At 39.1% G+C, this 20,414-nt stretch overlaps 2 protein-coding genes and 1 long non-coding RNA gene across 7 annotated transcripts; 2 read left to right on the forward strand and 1 right to left on the reverse strand.

Annotated features, from left to right (window-relative positions):
* The first annotated feature begins 1,811 nt into the window (after positions 1 to 1,811).
* LOC137254614 (uncharacterized) lies at positions 1,812 to 7,217 on the forward strand. 2 transcript variants are annotated; one of them, XR_010954046.1, is made up of 5 exons: positions 1,812 to 2,709; positions 2,782 to 3,012; positions 5,312 to 5,492; positions 5,563 to 5,886; positions 5,957 to 7,217. It is a non-coding gene; the product is annotated as an uncharacterized lncRNA (long non-coding RNA). The 2 variants fall into 2 exon arrangements; XR_010954047.1 differs by lacking the exon at positions 2,782 to 3,012.
* A 383-nt stretch (positions 7,218 to 7,600) lies between these two features.
* AIMP2 (aaRS-interacting multifunctional protein 2) lies at positions 7,601 to 15,205 on the forward strand. Of its 2 annotated transcripts, XM_067791043.1 has the most exons (5): positions 7,601 to 7,849; positions 7,910 to 8,038; positions 9,749 to 9,913; positions 14,489 to 14,717; positions 14,793 to 15,205. In XM_067791043.1, the coding sequence occupies exons 1-5, from the start codon at positions 7,727 to 7,729 to the stop codon at positions 15,167 to 15,169; spliced, it is 1,023 nt and encodes a 340-aa protein (XP_067647144.1). In that variant the 5' UTR covers positions 7,601 to 7,726; the 3' UTR covers positions 15,170 to 15,205. The 2 variants fall into 2 exon arrangements, with proteins under 2 accessions (XP_067647144.1, XP_067647145.1); XM_067791044.1 differs by lacking the exon at positions 7,910 to 8,038 and having other exon boundaries at positions 7,602 to 7,849.
* Positions 15,206 to 15,603: 398 nt separating this feature from the next.
* On the reverse strand, positions 15,604 to 20,060 carry Hr78 (Hormone-receptor-like in 78). 3 transcript variants are annotated; one of them, XM_067791040.1, is made up of 8 exons: positions 19,924 to 20,060; positions 19,519 to 19,804; positions 19,296 to 19,445; positions 19,024 to 19,203; positions 17,727 to 17,993; positions 17,582 to 17,653; positions 17,076 to 17,510; positions 15,604 to 16,881 (listed from the first exon to the last, which is right to left on the reverse strand). In XM_067791040.1, the coding sequence occupies exons 2-8, from the start codon at positions 19,553 to 19,555 to the stop codon at positions 16,079 to 16,081; spliced, it is 1,944 nt and encodes a 647-aa protein (XP_067647141.1). In that variant the 5' UTR covers positions 19,556 to 19,804; positions 19,924 to 20,060; the 3' UTR covers positions 15,604 to 16,078. The 3 variants fall into 3 exon arrangements, with proteins under 3 accessions (XP_067647141.1, XP_067647143.1, XP_067647142.1); XM_067791042.1 differs by having other exon boundaries at positions 19,318 to 19,445; positions 19,519 to 20,016; XM_067791041.1 differs by having other exon boundaries at positions 19,030 to 19,203; positions 19,519 to 20,014.
* Positions 20,061 to 20,414: the final 354 nt, after the last annotated feature.

Raw genomic sequence — 20,414 nt, forward strand, 5'->3', positions numbered from 1 at the left:
CTGTGAGTTTCAAAATTTACACTTTTTCTTCATATAATTTGTATGAAAGAAAAATGTACATTTCAAAACTCGTAGTTACTGAATAGGGTCTCTGGTGTCTTTGAAAAATGCATAGTATTACGCTCTGTGCGTCAAATAATAAACATTTAAACTATTCCTCCGGAAATTCCATAATAAAAGAATAGGATCCTGGGAAGTAACCCAGCCCAATATTACCATTTTGGCCACTAATGGAGTAAAGCTGTAGTTACCCACCGACGTGTTTAACGTATGTATACGTATGCCGTACGTACACACATTTGAGCAATTTGTTTTCACACAGAAACTTAATGATCTCATTTCACCTTCTAATGAAATCGTAAATTTTTTGCTTTCACACAGAAGTAACTGCTCGATTAGTATGAAGGATGAAATGTCAAGCGAATAAAATGACAATGCTCTATGACAGACAATCATGGCGGAACGATACAAGGTGGCAGCATGGTGACATACCTACAAACATAAAAAAAATTCCATGTACTTGTAAATTCGATGGACAAATGTCAAAATCGTACAAAATCGTATTAAAAAAGGTTATAATCAGCTGTTCGATGCGGCCACCTTGTATCGTTCCGCCATGCAGACAATGACATTTACTTTGACAAATGACATTTTTAAACACTGAACACACCAAAAACTAAGAAGCGGAACGCTGCCAACAGAGTTGCATTGTGCTTTTGACTTCATTAGGCATTCGATTAGCTACTAATGAAATAATTATATATTCGAATTTTGTAGGGAAGATTGAGCTCAATAAGCGTCTTAATGTAGAAAACTACCTTTATTATTCAATAAGCCGTCTGTGTGAAAACAGTATAATAATAAAAATTGTTTTGATTTCTACGTTACGGTCTATGTACGTACGTGCGTTTTCGATTAAGACCTCCTGCGATTTACAACGAGATTGACTGAATTTTGTATGTGTACGAGCTTGCCCCGCGACTATCAAATAAAAAGCCATCAATCAACGTTTGCATTGAGAAACCGCGGCGTACGGACGTGAATATCCCATCAAAAAACGCGAGTACTCCATAAATAATGTAAGGAATACTCCTTTGGGAGTATAGGAGTGTTCCAAAACTAATCTGTATTCATACAAGAAATGTGCCCAATTAATATTGCGAAGTCTTAGGAGAGGAGTAGGTGATACCACTCTCGCTTTGGTTTTGAGTATTCCATAGAGTACATACGTGAGAGTTTATCGGAACTTCAAAACACAAAAGCAATTTCTATGATGAAAAAGTGAGACCACTATTCCCCAAAAATTAGTGAGTTTGACATGTTTTTGTTTATGTTTTACATTTTATTTTTACATTAACACCTTTAACAATAACAACAATGTAAATAACAGGCGAAAATTATTTCGTTCTCTAATGGTTCACTTTTTTCACAAGAAAGTTGATTTTAATTGTGTTTTTATGCACCAAATTTTCAAACTAAAAACAAAATTTTTGTGTCAGAAAATATAAAGAAAAAACGGCCGAATGTCAAAAAAAGCTATCGAAATACAAACTGAACTAGGTTGTATTTTCCTTGTATTTCGTTAGTTTTTTGAAATATAGTTTATACACTGACACCAGTACTGAAGCCGCATTAGGCGGGAGTGCGACAAAAAATTTAAGATAAAATACAAGAAAAAATTCACGAAAATAGTGTCATATAGGTAAAAGATGGGTCGTGTCAGTTGACATGATGTCAACCGTTACCGGGATTTCAGACGATATCTACCACACATCTCAATTCCATTATCTACCCTACAAGACGGAGGTAACCAGTTCACCAACACATTCAAAGCTTTTTTCGCTCTCCACTAACACATCGACGTTTCATGCTGTCATCGAAATGACAGTTCATTAATTATTCCGGAAAACATTGAAACGCAAAAAAATATAAATTGTTTACAACGAAAAATATCTTGTGCTTTTAGTTGTGACATGTGACGGAAATTAAAAATGTTGTTGCAGAGAACACCTTTTTGCGTTGGCGACCTTCGCCCAAAATAACATTAAGTTAATTTGAGTTGTGACATGTGACGGAAATTAAAGATATTGCTGCAGAGACCATCTTTTTGCGTTGGCGGCCTGCGCCCAAAATAATATTAAGGGTAGCGTTTTACAAGACGGTACACCACCTAATTTAAAAATATAAAATAATAATAAAAACGGAGCTCGAGGCGCGCCTTTTGATTCCACGTTTGATAATTTTTGATAAAAATTGGGTGGTGCACCGTCTTTTAAATCTTTACCATATTAAGTTGTATAGAATCGACGGGATGGCCTACAAGGTTTTATGTCAACTAAATCGCTCCCGATATGGTCGGGCTAGTACCTTAATGGTTCCCGGAACGTACCCGATCTGCATCCGGCAAAGGACCAACAAAGTCGATAACGGGGAGTGTCCTTATCGCTACAACAACAACATTATTTACTTTCTGATTTTCATTCATACGTATGTGCATTTAAAAAATAATAAAAAAAATGTTATATTATTCTAATAGATAGCATCTCCGCCGGGTTGCGATTCAGCTCAGAATATGCCAAAATCAGAGGAAATCTACAAAAACAAGGTACTTTACAACAACATGCTTTGGAATACGGTACCAAACTGGTTGGATGTGTTTCCCTAAAAAAGGGTGGAACTACGCATCTTGGTTTTCCAGTATTTGCTTCGGTAATTTATATTGATTTGTAGTGATTAAAAATTGCAATAGTAGATAATGTAATGTGAATTAAAACTGAATAGGTAGCTGGAGCAAAAAAGGCAACTGATCGGCATGCACCTGTTATTTATGTTGCGGCACCGGGAGCTGCTTCTGCTATCGTAGTAGCATTAGAAGCAGAAATTTCTTTGATTTTTTGCATCACCAAAGGTGTGCCATAACATGATAGGGTTCGCGTTAAGCACGCTCTCTTAAGGCAAAAAAAATCGCGTCTAGTCAGGCCCGATTGTCCAGGAATCATCGCACCAGAAAGGGTAAGTGAATTGGCTACCATATTAAATATATAAGCAAAATGTATGAATTTTTTAGTGATAATTTGTCATGCTTTTGTTGATAATCAACTGAAGAATGCAAATACGACAGAGTTCGAAGTTGATGTGAAAACCAATTAATTTTTTTAATTAGCGTTTGGAGAGAAAAATACATATGTATGTATGCATAGAACTGCATAGAAGGGGAGGAAAAATTAATTATAATCAGTAGATTTGCAAGATTTTTGTCATTTTCCCTGCATCGCAGTTGTCATTACATTGCGTTAAGAGAGGACATCAACACCTTACTACCCACATCCAGTTAAAATTATTGTAAATTTTGCTCTTTTCATCACTGTTTTAAAACGTGGAAAATTATATATCGAGCATTCCATTGAGAATGGTACATTTTAGCAGACTTTTGCATTGCCGGCATTATTAATATTCAATCCCTAGAAGGTTTAATGTAGTCATATCAATAGTTCCCGAGATGGTGGGGCTAGTACCACAATGGTGCTTGTTACCGGAACGTAGATAGATAGATCATTTATTGAGGATTGCACAGTGACTTGCACATCTCCTTCACAGCACCTCATCCTGGCCGACTTCCTTGATGAACCCCAGCAGTGTTCTTTGCTTGAGGGATTAAATGTGGGAATGCTCTGGCCATGGTGAGCCCATAAACTTAGCCCTACGTCTTGAAATTGCGCCGTAATCTAGAAGGATATGGTCCACCGTCTGCTGATCTATCACATCTGTATGTGTTGTTCGATACTATACCCAGCTTTTGCATGTGACTGTTCAGTCTACAGTGTCTTGTAAGAATAGACGTTGGGGTTCTTAGGTAATCTTTTTGAGAGGCCTATTAATGCCCTATATCGAGTTGTGCTGTAACCCCCTAACAGTAACTTAGATTGACTCAGGCCTGGCATATTGCGCCAGTGTTCTCTCTTTTCCCTCCCTTCTGCTAGTAAATGCCCCTCAGGGATCTGTTCTAGGTCCAACTCTTTGGAATGCGATGTATGGCGGGGTGCTAGAAATCGACCTTCTCGGAGGCATGGAAATTGTCGGCTATGCAGATGATATTGTCGTAGTAGCAGTGGCCAAGAAACTTGATCTGCTCCAAGCATTATGTAATGACGCCGTGGGAGGAATAAAGGAGTGGTTGACGAACACGGGGCTGGAGATGGCTAGCAATAAGACAGAAGTGGTTCTGATGAGCTCAAAGCGGACTGTGGATGAGTTGGTCCTAACCATAGGAGATTATCAAATAAATTCAAAGCCCTCCTTGAAATATCTAGGAGTAATCATTGACTCAAAACTAACTTTTAGGGAGCACTTCAGGGCGGTGTGGGACAAAGTTTCTAGAGTTAGTGGAACCCTAACGCGAATAATGCCCAACATCGGCGGCCCAAGCGAAGCTACCCGTCAGCTATTATCCAACGTAACCAGCTCTATAATATTATATGCAGCACCAGTATGGCACAGATCTAAAATGGTCCACCAAAAAGATATACTAGCAGCCTACCGCATTACTGCTATACGAATAGCATGTGCTGTTCCGACGACGCGATCCATGTTTTATCCAGGAAAATCCCAGTAGATCTACTTTCAGGTGAAATGGCCGATCTGTATGCCATTGGATTCAGCCGACCATCTGAAGATGCTAAGAAAAGCGCAAGGTCACGAACAATAGTTAGGTGGCGAGAACGGTGGGAAGATTCGAGAAAAGAGCACTAGACCTTCATGCTAGTCCGGAATATAGCGGAATGGTACGAGCGAAAACACGGCAAACTAAATTACCATCTCACACAGATATTGAGCGGGCACGGTGGCTTCAAGGAATATCTAAATAAGCGTGGGATAGAGGAGGATCCTTTCTGTCCAAGCTGTCCGTCCGAATTGGAAAGCGCAGAACATGTAATATTTCACTGTCCTCGTTTTCACGGCGAAGGACTGTCTGTAAACAGAGTTTTTGGAGAGGAACCTTCCATTAGGAATTTAGTTCCACGAATTTGCGGACACATAGATTGTTGGATTGCTGTGAGCAAGATGGCCTTTATAGTAATGACGAAATTGATGATGCATGCCGAAAGGGAGCGCAGAGAAATGCGCATACGAAGTAGTGGCGACTAAATCGCCTTTGAAGTTACTTTACCAGGTCCTGATTCTAGTTATCTGAAATTTCTCTTGTGCCTTTGGAAAAGAGCTATGTGTGGAGCCCTATTTATGGAACACTTTTCTGCTTATATTAAAAACTTTTAATCTATTCTTACTGATATGAGTTTCTTTTTCATTCTAGGTAATTTGATTTTGACGATGTGAGGATAGAAATATCCCAAATATTCCAGCTGTGGCTGTAAGAACATACATTTGCTCAAATTAGAAGAAAACTACACGGTTGAGCACATCCAGTATCTACGTTTATACAAGGAGGAACACCACACTACTTTCACGGGGATGTAGCCACCGATCACGCTGTTGTAAGAGCTTATTTTAAATATGTTATTCATAAACACTGATTCTAATATTTTGTTTTGGTTTTTACTTTAGAGTCAACCTGTTATATAAGCGATGTCAGCTATGCCTGTAACTTAAGCGCCTTCAGATGTAATAGTTACCGCGGACGCGGTCACAGGAGTGGTTCACTACGTGGGGATTACACTAATCAAGGACTTTCAATATCGGAAGGTTTTCCAGCACCATAACACACCAACAATATGTGCAATCACCCGAATAAATTGTACAACAAACGTTAACACCACATCATCAGCCAGCAGCAACAACAAGAATCGCAACAAGTTGAAACTTCTAATCAATTAATGACTAGTGAACCACTATCCTGCACTCCAGGATGTAGCCGCCAATCACGTTGTTGTAAGAGCTTACTTTAAACATGTTATTCATTAACACTGATTCTAATATTTTGTTTTGGTTTTTACTTTAGAGTCAACCGGTTATGTAAGCGATTTCAACTATGCCTGTAACTTAAGGGCCTTCAAATGTAATAGTTACCGGGGACGCAGCCGTGGGAGTAGTTCACTACGTGGAGATTACACTAATCAACGACTTTCAATATCGGAAGGCTTTCCAGCACCATAACAACACCAACAATAAATTTTGTACAACAGACGTTAACACCACATCAGCAGCCAGCAGCAACAACAAGAATCGCAACAAGTTGAAACTTCTAATCAATTAATGACAAGTGAACCACCAACATATTCGCAATATGCGCATCCATCAACAGCAACATATGTCGCCAACTTTGCAACACAAAATCCAATGCTTCATCCAGCGTCAGCTGCATAAAAAGCCACTGGTACATCGTTATATGTTTCACATATGCAACATATGTATGCGAATGCACTTGAGGTGTGCAATTATAAGTGGTCCATTTGTTTATTCGCCCGAATATCAATATATACCAGGTGAAGATAGCCAACGCCATTCTACTTTATGCATCGTCTAGAGAAGCTAGAACATTTACAATTTAAAAATTGTGGGATTTTCATACAGCTACACCAAGCTTCAACAAATTATTGGACCATGAGATTTCTCATATGCCCAATAGTCAGTATTTAAAATGTAAATTATGCCATTGGGACTAAAGCACATTCAAGTATGAATTTTAGTATACATGCACAACACGCTGAAACAATTGATGTAACAACGAAAAGTCTAGAATTAACTGTTTGTCCATATTGTAATCAAGAACTTGCATCACAATGGTACCTACGCAAACACAGGAACATGAGAAAACAATGGATAAAAGAACATCTTTTTTCGAATGTGGTGAAGAATTTAGAACAAATACAAGTTTACGTGTGCATGTTTATGAAAAGTTTGCTCGTTGTACACTACAAGATCTGAACGGAAATATCCTCAGAGTATGGTTACACCTATGTGGCATCTACAAGTTATTTATAATGACGAAATGAATTACAGTGCTTATTTGGATTGTGGTGATGCTCCTGACATGCTGCGTATATTCCGCTACGTCTGATCTTACTATACCTACCAAACTAATATGACTCTGTAAACTGATAATGAGCAACACCACCACCGCATGAATAGTGTATTTATATAGTTTATGAATATAAAAATGCAAATATGTAAATATTACTAGAATAATAGGACATGATTTTAAATGTAAAAATTATTTTAAACATGCATTATTTATGAATTAAATATTATTTAAACAAAAAGGACGCGTTTCATTCATATAAAAAGCGAATTGACAGAAGGTAACCGATACGGGTAACCGATAGGTCAGTTACCCGTGTTGTTGTTGTTGTATATGTTTTGGTTAGCGATAACGAAAACATAACTGATGAAGTAACTTAAAAATGTAAATAACATCGAGCGAGAAGGAATGTCGAAAACACAATAGGTAAGAGCGAGAGAGTGAGTCACACGTACACTATTTTGAGAGAGCGCATGCGTTACCTTTTTCACGACAGCAATGTAAAAGTTATTAAGACGATAATTGGTGAACAAGTTATTGGTGACGATTAAGTAATCGAATAGGGAACGGGTACCTGTCTTGTAGGGTATTATTCACATTCGATACATTGGCAGAGAAAAATCGATACATAGTACAGGTAAACCTGAATCGATACATTGCGCATCTCTGGCGTTAGCAAAATTGTGCGAAAAAAGTAATTGTAGAACGACTAAATTGGTTAATAAAATAGTGACACTGCAAATAACTAAAATGTACGATTTAAAGACACTCTTGCCGGCATATGATATACAATTACCCACCTGCATGTATCCAATGAAAGTACTTAACACGGCTGCACTGGCTGCTGCACCCAAAAAAGCTGACGCAAGCATGGTAAGTATAGCTAGGATTCATTATAAGTTTCATAAATATTATGAAATAAACATGTTGAAGGTACTGTGTAATGGCAATGCTAGTCATAAAACCCCGTCCGCTGTTGACTTCTCTCCCTGGTTGAAACACAAAAGTGGGTGCGCACTTGATTTGGACAGTTTGAGTGCACTAATCCAGAATATACTCAAGGTTATTTTTTTTAAATTGATTTATTATATACATAACTCTAAGTTAAATTTAATAATCTAGGTATTTATTTGGCTTTTCGTTTATTTATTTAGAATCTATTACTGTGTTACCATTCATCCCTTTTAACGTGCTTCCACATCTTTCAAAATTGCTGAAATTTACAAACTTATCAATTTCGTTTTGAATTAAATACAGCATGAAAGACTTACAGGCATGATTTTTTTATAATTTAGATCTTTAAAAATGCATTATATTCAAAAACAGCAGCGGCGGACGTGGCAATGTATACAAAAATATTACTTCTAATAGGGCAATGTAAAAAGGACTGTTCCTAGTTGACCACTACCCAGTAGTTATCTAAATAAGTTTTGTCTTTAATGTAACACTCAACGGGAACCTCAAGCCATTGCTAAACTCCACCTACCCACCTGAGCGAAAGCATTTGACCGGACAAGTGTGATATATTATCCGTCAACTGCCTGACATGATGTTCAACATTGCTACTTTTTTGCTTTTTGACAAGATGCTAGTTATAACCTTCCGCCCGGCATCACATAGTTTGCTTTGCATCGAATACTTTCAGCAACTCAAGTTGGTCCTGAGCACCGTAATAAAGAACACTTTTACACGTATAGCACTCCCCAGAAACCTTTGTCATTACTATGGGATCTTGCAATTCCGTATTGTACAACACAGGTCAAACTTGAGTATATGCCAGTAGGGCATTCTAAACAAAAATTATTTTTTCACGACAATTTATATATGCAACGGCGTTATTTTGCCTGCTGGTGTTAATTTAATATGAAATTGCTCAATTATGGAACAATCGATAATCTCGTTTGTCTAATGTCTATTTTAATTTTACATTTAATACAGTTGACAAGATTGGCGCTGGGCCTGAGCTAATAGGTTACAGGAGACCCGTTGGAGTACTACGCTAGACGTACGTTCAAGACCTTGACACCTGCCACCTTTAGACATATGTTCAACATCATACATTGACATATCATTCAGAACTTATCTGGGCTCTCGTCCAGTGGATAACACGATTTGTGTACAGAGTAAACGCTAAAAGCTTTGGTAACTATTCAAATGCTCTTTCAAACCTACACGCATTTTTCCGAAATTGTTGGGCTAGTATCTTGATTGTGCTTGGGCAAATGACAACAAAGCCTTCGGGGAGTGTATTTTTCGCTACATCAACCACAATCTTCATCTTACTTACTTACTTACTTAATTGGCGCTTAACCGTCTAAACGGTTATGGCCGTCCAACAAGGCGCGCCAGTCGCTCCTTCGCTCCGCCAACCGGCGCCAATTGGTCACACCAAAGGACCTTGCATAGTAAATTTAACAATGTTTAACAGTATGCAGCTGCGAATGGCTCTTGTATGATTTCAGTGTTTAATGTGCAACATTTGTATACTATATACATATGTGTATATGTAGGTACAATCTATTTTAATCTCATACAACTTTCGTTTTATGGCATTTAGTATTTGACATAAGTTCTCTGCTAAAGAATGTCAGAGCCACATGCGTATCAAGAGGTTAGGTTCTGTGGAAAGAATAATGAGAGAAATCATGGAAACTCTAAAACAGTGTTAAAAGATTGCATGTATACTTAATCGATGTCAAACTGCATAATGTGCTCTCATTTGTCTAATAAGTAGTGTTGCTATATAACTAATTTTTGCACATTTATTTACAGACATCGAATGATGCTGCAGCGGTGGCTGCACGTCAACAGAAAGTGTTAAAGCAATTAGAAGAACTCAAACAACAAATGTCCAGTATACGTGCTACATTAGGGCTCTGTCAAAAAGGTTTACAGCATACAGCACAAACTCGTTCACGTAATGGAGGATTACGAGAGGTTCGTATATAAATGCATTGAAATAAGAATAATACAGTTCACCGAATTCTAACAATTGAGAAGAACAGATAAAACATAAAATTGTAACTTTTTACACTTTGCATGATAATGCATGGGCATTTAATTACAATCAAGCTACTATTGTAGATAGATAGATAAATAGATAGATGTTGTGAGGTTAAGCACTGCGACCTATTGGTCTATTGTGCCCTCCTTCTCTTTACAACACTTCATCCAAGCCGAGTTCTCTGATAAAATCCAGAATGGTTCTTGGCTTCAGAGAATGTATGTGACTATTTTCTAATTTGGATGATCCTAGGATCCTAAGCCTTCGTCTCGCGACTGCATCACATTCCTTCAGGATGTGTTCTGCAGACTCATCTTCGGCATCACAGAATCGACAGAGGCTACTAGCCGATATACCCAATTTATGCATATGGCTCTTTAGCCTACAGTGACCTGTGAGTATACCTGTTAAAATCCTAAGGCTAATTTTTGGGAGATTAATCATAGCCTTATATCGCTTTGAATTGTACCCTCCTATTAGTGCCTTTGCCTGCCGAAGTCCTGGACTTTCACGCCAGTGTTGTTCTCTGAGGCACGCCTCCTTTTGTCTAAATTCCTCCCTTATTGTATGTGACCCTATTGGGACCATAGGCTCGGGACCTATTGGCTTTCCGGCCGCTGCCAACCTGGCAAGCTCGTCCGCTCGCTCGTTACCATCCACTCCCCTGTGTCCAGGTACCCATGCTAGACTGATGGTGTTATTAACTCCTAGACTGTTTAACCTCTCTACGCATTCAAGGACTGTTGATGATTTAATCTCAACTGATGATAATGCCTTGAGTGCAGCTTGACTGTCGCTGAGTATAGCGATTTTCTCGTTGGTATATCCCCGCTGTAAGTTTGTCTCTGCACACCTGCTTATGGCAACAACTTCGGCTTGGAAGATGCTCGGATATTTTCCGAGTGGTAGGGATATTTTGGTTCGGGGGCCGACGATCCCCGCTCCTATGCCCTCCGGTGTCTTCGAGCCATCGGTGTACCATATTATGGTGTGTTCCTGGTGAAGCGCTTCAATCCTGGAAGTGTTCCACGTACATTTGTTCCCCAGCTCCATTTTGAAGCGCTTCTCAAACTTAATTATCTTCCTCGTATCATCTCTGGGAAGTTGGATAAGTGGAATCTGCTCCTGCAGCTTCGCCATGCTCCGTGACTGTATCACTTTGCCTCTTCCATATCCCTCTTTAGCTATGTTTACTAAAGTTCTCCTGGCTGCCTGCTCAATTATTATATGTAGAGGCGTTAACTCAATCAGCACCTCCATTGCTGCCGTCGGGCATGTTCGCATAGCTCCCGTAATGCAGACACACGCTAAGCGTTGAAGCTTCGTGAGTGATTTTTGTACGGTCACCATGGTTGTCCTTGATGCCCACGCAACTGCTCCGTACACTATGATAGGTCTCACTATCATAGTGTACATCCATCTTAGGATCTTTGGGCTGCATCCCCAGGATCTTCCTGCAATACGTCTGCACACCATTATTGCTCTTGTAGCCTTTGATATGGTATTGTCGACGTGTTTCCTCCATAAGAGCTTAGAGTCAAACGTGACTCCCAAGTATTTCACCTCAGTCGTGTACTCCATCTGTACTCCCTCCATTGTGATTTGCCTAATCCCTTCCAGTTTTCTTTTCCTGGTGAAGGGCACAATGGATGTCTTGTTAGGGTTGATACTTAGCCCTACCTCATTACACCATTCTTTCGTTAGCCTCAATGCCCTTTGCATTATGTCGCAAAGGGTGCTCTCAAATTTGCCCCGTACAATGATAACAATATCATCCGCGTACCCCTGACATCGGATTCCGTTTTCTGAGAGCCTCTGTAGAAGTTCATCTACTACCAGGCTCCACAGCAGGGGTGACAGGACGCCCCCTTGCGGACATCCTTTCGTTGTTTTGATCTCTACTGTACCGTCCCCACTTGAGGTTTCGGCAGTCCTCGTACGCAATAAGGCGTTTATCCACATACGGATTGGACGTTGTATCTCTCTTCTCTCGAGTGCCCGATTCACACTTTTGTGTGTCGTGTTGTCGAAAGCCCCCTCTATGTCCAAAAATGCGCATAGCGTTATCTCCCCGCACTCGAACGCACTTTGGATTTCTGTGGACAGTTGATACAATGCAGTTTCTGTCGACCTGCCTGTCCTATATGCATGCTGATCTCGATGTAGTGGCATTCTATCGAGAACCTTTGATCTGATCTCGTGGTCTACAATTTTCTCCATTGCTTTCAGAGCAAAGGATGTCAGGCTTATAGGCCTAAAGGACTTTGGGCTAGAGTAGTCCTTTTTTGCCACTTTAGGTATAAAGACCACTTTTGCTCTTCTCCACACTGTTGGGATGTATGCCAGTGCGAGGCTATCCCTCATAATCCTGGCCAGGTGTGGGATCAATTCCTCTCCCTGCTGCAGAAAGGCTGGATATATGCCATCCACTCCCGGAGATTTGTAGCTCTGGAAAGACCTTACTGCCCAATTAACTGTGCTGTCGCTGAAGAGTTCTTTGGCGAGGTTCCAATCTGTGGGTGTCGGTCTTACCTCTCGAACCTCCTCCGGCGAGGTTTCCGAGGATGCGTCCGGGAAGTGCGCTGCAAGCAGGGCATGTGCTCTTTCCTCCTCTGTCCTTGTATAGGTTCCATCGGGGAGTTTCATCGATAATCGCGTCTCCCTTTGGTCCTTGGCTAGGGCTTTATGAAGCCTTGCTGCCTCTGGAACTTCTGTTATGCCCTCGCAAAATTTCCTGAAGCTCTCTCTTTTAGCTTTCCTAATCTCTTTGTTATATGTTGTTAGATTTGCTGTGTACTGCTCCCAGTTTCCCGTGCGTCTCGCTTGGTTGAAGAGTTTGCGCACGGTTTTCCTCATTTCCGAGAGCTTCCTCGACCACCAGGGGTTTTACTCCCTGGGCCCTTTGATTCACGACAGCTAGAGTTATACGCTTCAATAATCACACTGTTGAAGTTGTTAACCCTGATCTCTAATTCCATATAACTTGTTCCTCTGTTCCTATTCTCTATAGTGGCAAGATTTTCCTGTATTGTATTTCTAAACATATCCCAGTTTGTATTCCTGGGATTTCGCTTTGGTGGTCCTTCTAGAGGTATAGCCCCGATGACAAACTGGATAATAAGATGGTCCGACATGGAGGGTTCAGAGGAAACCCCCCATCCCGAGACCAGCTCATCAGCCAGATCGTTACCCAGGGTTATATCCAGGACTTCCTCTCTAGACCTAGTGATGAAGGTTGGTGAATTCCCAACGTTGTATATACTTAGGTCATTACTAATAATAAATTCAAGAACGCACTCACCCCTTGAATTGGTGTCTGAGCTGTTCCATACCTCGTGGTGCGCATTGGCGTCGCATCCCATAATTAACGGTAATTTTGCCCGTCTGCAATATTCCGTCAGTTTCTTCACACCCTCTGGAGGGACCTCGTGGTTATCTCCCGCAAAATAGGCCGCTGCGAAGACGATGTTCCTTGGCTCTCCCTGTATTTACATCACCGCCTGAACTGCTACGAGGTCTTGACTCATAAACTCTGTAATGCAAAAGTAGTTAATGGAATTGTTAAGCACTACACACGCTCTTGGTCTTTCCTGAGAAAGATCCCAAATTACCTTATTATTTCTCTCTTTTAGTCCTCTCACCTGACCCTTATACACCCAAGGTTCTTGGATGAGTGCTATGCCCAGATCTTCCGAGGCGAACCTGCATGCTATTACTGCCGAAGCAGCTTTAGCATGGTGCAGGTTGATCTGGGCAACCTTTGTGTGTGGGTCGGTCAGAGCTGAAACCTTAACAGCTCGTCCTCACCGGACAGCCGCAGGGTTTCCTCTCCTTTGTCCTCCAAACCTAGGTTCTCTAAATTCAGCCCTTCCAGTAGCTCCTGTGTTGAGGGAGCTTGCGTAGGCTCCTGACCGGTGATTAACCCGGGTGTTGCGCCTATGGCTGAGGAGACGCTGGCTGGGCACTGGGTGGATGTTGTTGGTGCCTCTGGGATTTGCCCCCCAGTGATCTGCGATTGTGAGTGGGTTTGCTCCACACTAGCTGGGGCTTTTTGTTTCCAGGGTCTGACCGGGACAAAGCTAAACCGGTAGTTCACCTTGAAACCAGCTTCTTTTATTTTTATAAATGATGCCTCGTCGATAGCTACGTTTACCCGTAGGCCTCCCTCCTCCGCACTGCTGCTGATTATACGCCACAACGCGACATTTAAGAATGTGTTCTGTGCCTTCAGCAGTTCAAGCGCGAATTCCTGATCATTGCTCCTGGGGAGATACATAGTGACGGTATGCGTCGGTGGTATATCATCCCCTTTCCTCGTAATAAGCTACTATTGTACAAGAGGGCCAAATGTGCATCTGATCGAGGAAATCAAGACGTGACGTTCGTTTTGAACAGTTTCTTTCTAATTTCATTTCTGATGAATGTAGTTGCTAAATCCACAAGCCTTAATACAGCATTGGTTTAATTTTAGTAGATTTAAAAAAAAAACACACATTTCCTTTTCTTAGGAACCTCTACATGATATTGTTATCAATGTGCATCCAAACTTTATACCTTATGCCTTATTAGCATTAAAAAATGCTTGGAAGGATACATTTACAATTGATGTGAAAACGTACAAGCACTCTACAGTGCCTGATATTGGTAAACCAGCTGCGGAATTTGAAAGTAACTTAGCAGAAGTAAAAATTGATCCATCAAAGCCTAAAGTGAATGTGTCGCTAATTTGGAAAAATTGTGAGGCCCACATTATACACATTTTTTGATACATTTAAATTCATATTAAATTACCTTTTTTTATTTTAATTAAAGGCGCACATACTGAAATGATTAGCTCGCCAACAATGTATGTACCCATTTATGGTGAAGTGAATATAATACGTTACTTGGGACGTGTTGGTCCAATCGCATACCGTTATGAAGACTCACCCCACTGTAATGAAATCGATGCTGTGCTTGATATATGCTATCAATTGTTACGTTGTACAACGCCAAAAAGTCGTACCTCTATGCTACGTGCACTCCATCAGCGTTTGGGAAAACAAAAATATTTTAGTGGCGATGAAATTTCAATTGCTGATATTGGCGTGTATAGCTCGTTTAAACGTTTACCTGATATAACAACTAAAGAGCTGACGCCAACATTGACTGATTGGCAGAAACGTGTACAGCTTATAACAATATTGTAAATTTAGCTGAAAATTAAATGGAATCTGAAGATTAAACTGGTATTTATTCAATTATTTTTTGATAAAAAAATTTACTTTTATTGCAATTCAAAAATGCTGATATTACATATATTTATATATGTATATTCCAATAATATTACTTAAATCTATGACATAGCTTCACCTTCATTGGTTGCTACCTAATAATGTAAAACATTTGTATGTATGTATATTTAATTGTAATTGCAAAGATTTGATCTTTGAAATTTGCACTTAATTTTTCGTGGTTTCAAAAATATTCAGGTGAAATTTTTAATTTCACCCTTCTTTGTTTCTGGGCACCAATTTCTTGCTTAATTTGGGAGCATAGTGCCCATAAACGAAAATAGCCAAAAGTGCTATTTTAAGTTTTATTATACATTTTTTAACTTCAGTCTATTAATATTGTCACTTAGATGTATTTTTATATATTTATATATTTATTTTCACTTTGGCAGACTTCTTATTAAGCATCTGCTTACACTTAGATTAAAATTTGTTATTTATTGTCCTGATGTAGCAGCAGAAGTACATAACTGCTTACTACTGACTAAAATCGCAAGTGACAAGAAATTATAAATCGCACACCAGGAAATTTGTAATTTCAAGGTGCTTTACTTAAGTACTAGAAAGTATCACGGAACTGTATAAATCAGTTTGTGATTTGACTTTTTGTCAAGTACTTTTATTATGCACGTTGACAACTCAAGAAACCATTATTTCGTATATACTTATCAGAATCCGTGTACGGCATTCGGTTATTTTAAATCCTAGTATGCCCTTTTCCTTATAGTAGTGCTCAAATTTAAACATGTTTGTAACAATGTATCGACAGAACCTTAACAGTTGTTACAGACAGACCATACTTATTTTTCGTCCTTATCTTATGACTCATAGGCTTGTATTGGCGCTCAACGTCAATATATAAGGTATCATATTATCGATTTGCACCTGCCCAATTAAACTAGAAAAGAATAACTCCTCAATAACTTCTGATTCTAAGGCAGCCAATGGTAATAATGTTACTATCAACGTACTAAAACGTTCCTCAGCTTGTTGCTCATCACTTAAGCGCAATGCGATATATTTACGTAAATTAGATAAAACATAGAGTTGTACACGTTGTATAAAATTTCGAACAACAGATTCGCGTTTACGCAGCATCATATGTGGATTAAATATAATAGCAAGACGTAAATATGCAAATTCCATATCATCTAATTCTAAGGAGAGTGTTTCTTGTATATAAGAATGTACACGTGCAATATGTTCACTTAGTTTACGCACTTTTTGTGGTTCGATTTTATCAATTTCAGCCAGTTGACGTACATTCGTCACCAACGTACTTATTATAGTATTCGTTGCTAGACTACGCACTTGTGCCAACGCTATTGCCAACAAACCGGGCCAACTAGCACGTAAAAGTTTGATTTGACTGCGACTATCTAACTGATCGAATACTTCTATTTTGCGCAACCAATATATGGTAAGGAATATTATGCGTGATCCAGTCTCGCAGATATAATGTAGATTTAAGTAAGCCGATACCAACGTGGGCACTTGGAGATTAAAAGCGGCTTGATCGCCAGACAAAATTTCATTTTCGAAGACACATTCGTTTATGATGAATTCCTTTGTATTAACAATGCCAAGTATCGTTTCTGCAAGCTCAAAGTCATCATCAGTGCCACTGTCTGTAAATGTTATAACGGAAAGGTCTTAACTAAAAAATAAACAATAATAATCATGTAAATTTGTAATTCTCATTTTGGTTTGAGTCTTGCAGTTTCTTCTCAAACTTTTACTTTTGATACTAAATTTGTAGTTTTTTGTTTTTTTAACGAGATGGTAGGAAAACTTTTAACTACATGCGCATGTATATACGTACCTTCCCCCATATCGTCATCTACTTCAGATTTAATACCAGGCGATCCGCTTGTATTACCACCACTTATGCTGCCACTACCAGTTGCTAATGACAAACGATCCAACTGATTTTGTATAGGTATCAGCAACTGTAAAGCTTTTTCAATAACACGTCGATCTAATGAAGTTTGTATTTGCGCAACTGCTGTGGCAGGACTATGCATAGGATCTATATTAAGATTTAGATTTTGCGAATTGTTGTTATTTGCACTGTTGGTGAGATTTTGTAAGCATTGTGTGCTGCTATTATCCAAAGAATCATCATCATCATCATCAATCTCCTCATTACCAAGTTTTGGCATATCTGGCGAGCAATAGAGCGTTTGTGCTGGCTGAGTTTGTACACTGTGCATTAGTTGTTTTTCTTGATGTTGGAAATTTTTAGCATTTCGTATAACTAAAAAAAATCAGATATTTGATTAACAAATTATTGATATTTTGCCCTGAACCATAAAATAATTATTTTACTTTGTTGCATATCGGCAAAAGTTAGATGAAAGGGTAAAGGTGGTACTGGTACATCCGTATTATTTGAAATAGCTTAAGACATGAGAGAGTTAATTTAATTTTTATTAATTTTTAAACAGATCTTAACGAAGTTAACGTTGCATACCTTGTCTCATTTCCGGTAATGTCATATTGTAAGAAAATATAGGTGCAGGTTTTGAGGTGGATGGTGCATCAGGGTTGTTGGCATTAACTGCATTGCCGCTCATATTATGAGTGAATAACATAGACCCGCCAGCGGCGGCAGCACTATTCGCACCCATAGCAGCAACAGCTGCGGCTGCATTTGTCACCGTAGAGGTGGAAGATCCCGATGAAGAGCTGCCTGCAAATTCTTTCTTGTCAAGAATAGGTTTGCGTTCATGTTGTACAGCTAATGTAGAATAATAATATGAAAAAATATGTTTAATACTTAATATTGGTTATCAAATAAAACGTTTAATGGATATGAATATGACCGCGTTTGTGACAAAAATATGCCGGCCCTGCGAGATTGAGATCCTGAAGGATACGGTTCCGTAGGCTGATATCTGCACAAAGGCAAGCTCCCAAACGCATTGAGTCAGCTCTTAGTGGTAGCGAACTTATGTGATACAAATATGTGTAATATTTGAGGTACACTGAATAGTCTCCTTTTATGCAAGTAATGCAATCGCTGAGGATTGATGGCATCGCAGGCTGTCGACTTGTGCTGATACGGCCTGGATACATTGCAAAAGTTTTGTTGCTTGTTTAACAGCAAAAACGCTCATCAAAGGTCTTTTTTCAAATTCGAAAAAAAATTATGATAAATCCTTTGATGGAGAGGTTTAATTGGTGAAATTTCATGACCAAAATGTCTATTAAGCCGGCTAAGGTGAAAAAGTTATGTATACGAACGAAAAAACTAACATTTATACTATGCCAGTTGTTCCTCTCCCAAATTTTGTTTAATTCGTGTATACCGAAGCTATCTTTGGCTCCAGAAGCAGGTCACCTAATTTTCAAAAACTGAAGACTAGGTTGTAATAATATAAAGCAATTATTTTTATTTTAAAGTTTAACAGCACTCTAAATCCCCCTACAACATGACTGATAATAACCCAGCTAGGAAAAACTGGTTCCCTTAAAAAGCCTATGCATCAAGGTCAAACACAGTATACAAATCCTGTATATGTGTGGTACTTCAATGATTTCTAATCCAGTCAAGACCTGTCTCCTCAGCATCACTCCTTAAAATTTTGGACAACTTCTCATGCAAGCGGTTTCCAAAGTTTTGCATGTGAAAACCATCTTACGATTGCCGCATGTTGCATTACGTGACCTTAAATTGACCTGAATAGTACATTTTGCTTTTGTTAGCAACGATGTCTATATAAAGGGTGGGGTAAAAATGTGTTGCGAAGTATATGAAAAGTATGTACAATCACTTCGCATTCCGCTGGCTAAACATTTTTGTAGACGACAAAATTGACAGCGATTTCGATGATGTTTGGTAACTTCACAATTCATAGAACCACGACATTGATATCCCAATTGTTTGCGTATGGAACGCTTGAAGAAACCTTTACAGCCTTCGCAAGATATAGCGCCATAATGTCGGCCTGCAAGAAAGAACACATTCATTTGTTCATTATAATGTATTCAATTATAAAAGGTCTACATTACACATATTTCTATTCCCCTTTGTACTCACCCGATGCACGATCACCACATACCAAACACGATTCAATGCTCATATTGGCCGCTGCTGTTGTATTTGTTGTTATTGTACCAACAGCACTTGTACCATTGCCGCTTCCAGTAATATTATGTAAAATTGTTGCTGCTACAGATACTTTGTTATCTACAAATGTAATGGAGAAGCAAAATTATAACAAAGAAATATAAAAAATATGATAGCCTTTTCCGCTTATTACCTTCGGTTTTGAAACCACTTGCGCCCATATCGGACATACAATGCCACAGCTGTTCAATTTTATATTCTATTTAAGTACTTAGTGTTCTAATTATTGCATGACGTGGAAAGTCAAAGTTTAGACGAGCATATGCAAAGCATAAGAATCGTTTCTAATCTATAAGCAACTGATTAATTCCGCAGTTTTCTTACTCCTCTCCCTTGAATTGCTTTTTGCACCACATTGATGATGTTCTTGATGGGTCGCTCAACTTCGGTTCATTCGAGGTCATTACGCCATACGCGTACTAAGCACATTTCATTGATAAAGCACATTGATTACAATTATATACACATATATATTACAGGTGCGTTTTGACTTAAACTTAATTAAGTAAGCAAATTGAAATATATTTAATACAATTACCAATTTTATATTTTTTCTTTATCAAATCGGTTAAAATCACAGCTTTTCACGCATATTTCACATTCCGCTAGACTTCTACGTTTGCTATCATAAATTTACATGGTTGCATTCGATTGGTATGATGTTCTTGCTTGTGCTGCCAGATTTGAGTCATATACACTAAGAGGAATTGTGGATGTTATACAATTACGTTCCACAAAAAATGGTGTGAGTACTAACTATTGTGAATTAGTTACATTATAACTATTGTGAATTCATGCCCCCAGAGGGTAAGGGGGTCAGAATATACACGCGATAGCTATACCTGTCGTAAGAGGCGACTAAAATACCAGATTCAAGGGGTGTGTAGCGCAACCCTTAAGGTTGCCAGCGCAATATATAGCTTCTCCAAGCCCAATTGTCAACCTCACCTATCCGCGGCGAATCCTGTTTCACTAACAGACGAGGCTCTGGCGACCCCAAGCTCCTCATGGAACTTGGGGGCGGGGAGG

The sequence above is a fragment of the Eurosta solidaginis genome, chromosome 5, assembly GCF_040869045.1.
Source record: "Eurosta solidaginis isolate ZX-2024a chromosome 5, ASM4086904v1, whole genome shotgun sequence".
Classification (NCBI taxonomy): Eukaryota; Metazoa; Arthropoda; class Insecta; order Diptera; family Tephritidae; genus Eurosta; species Eurosta solidaginis.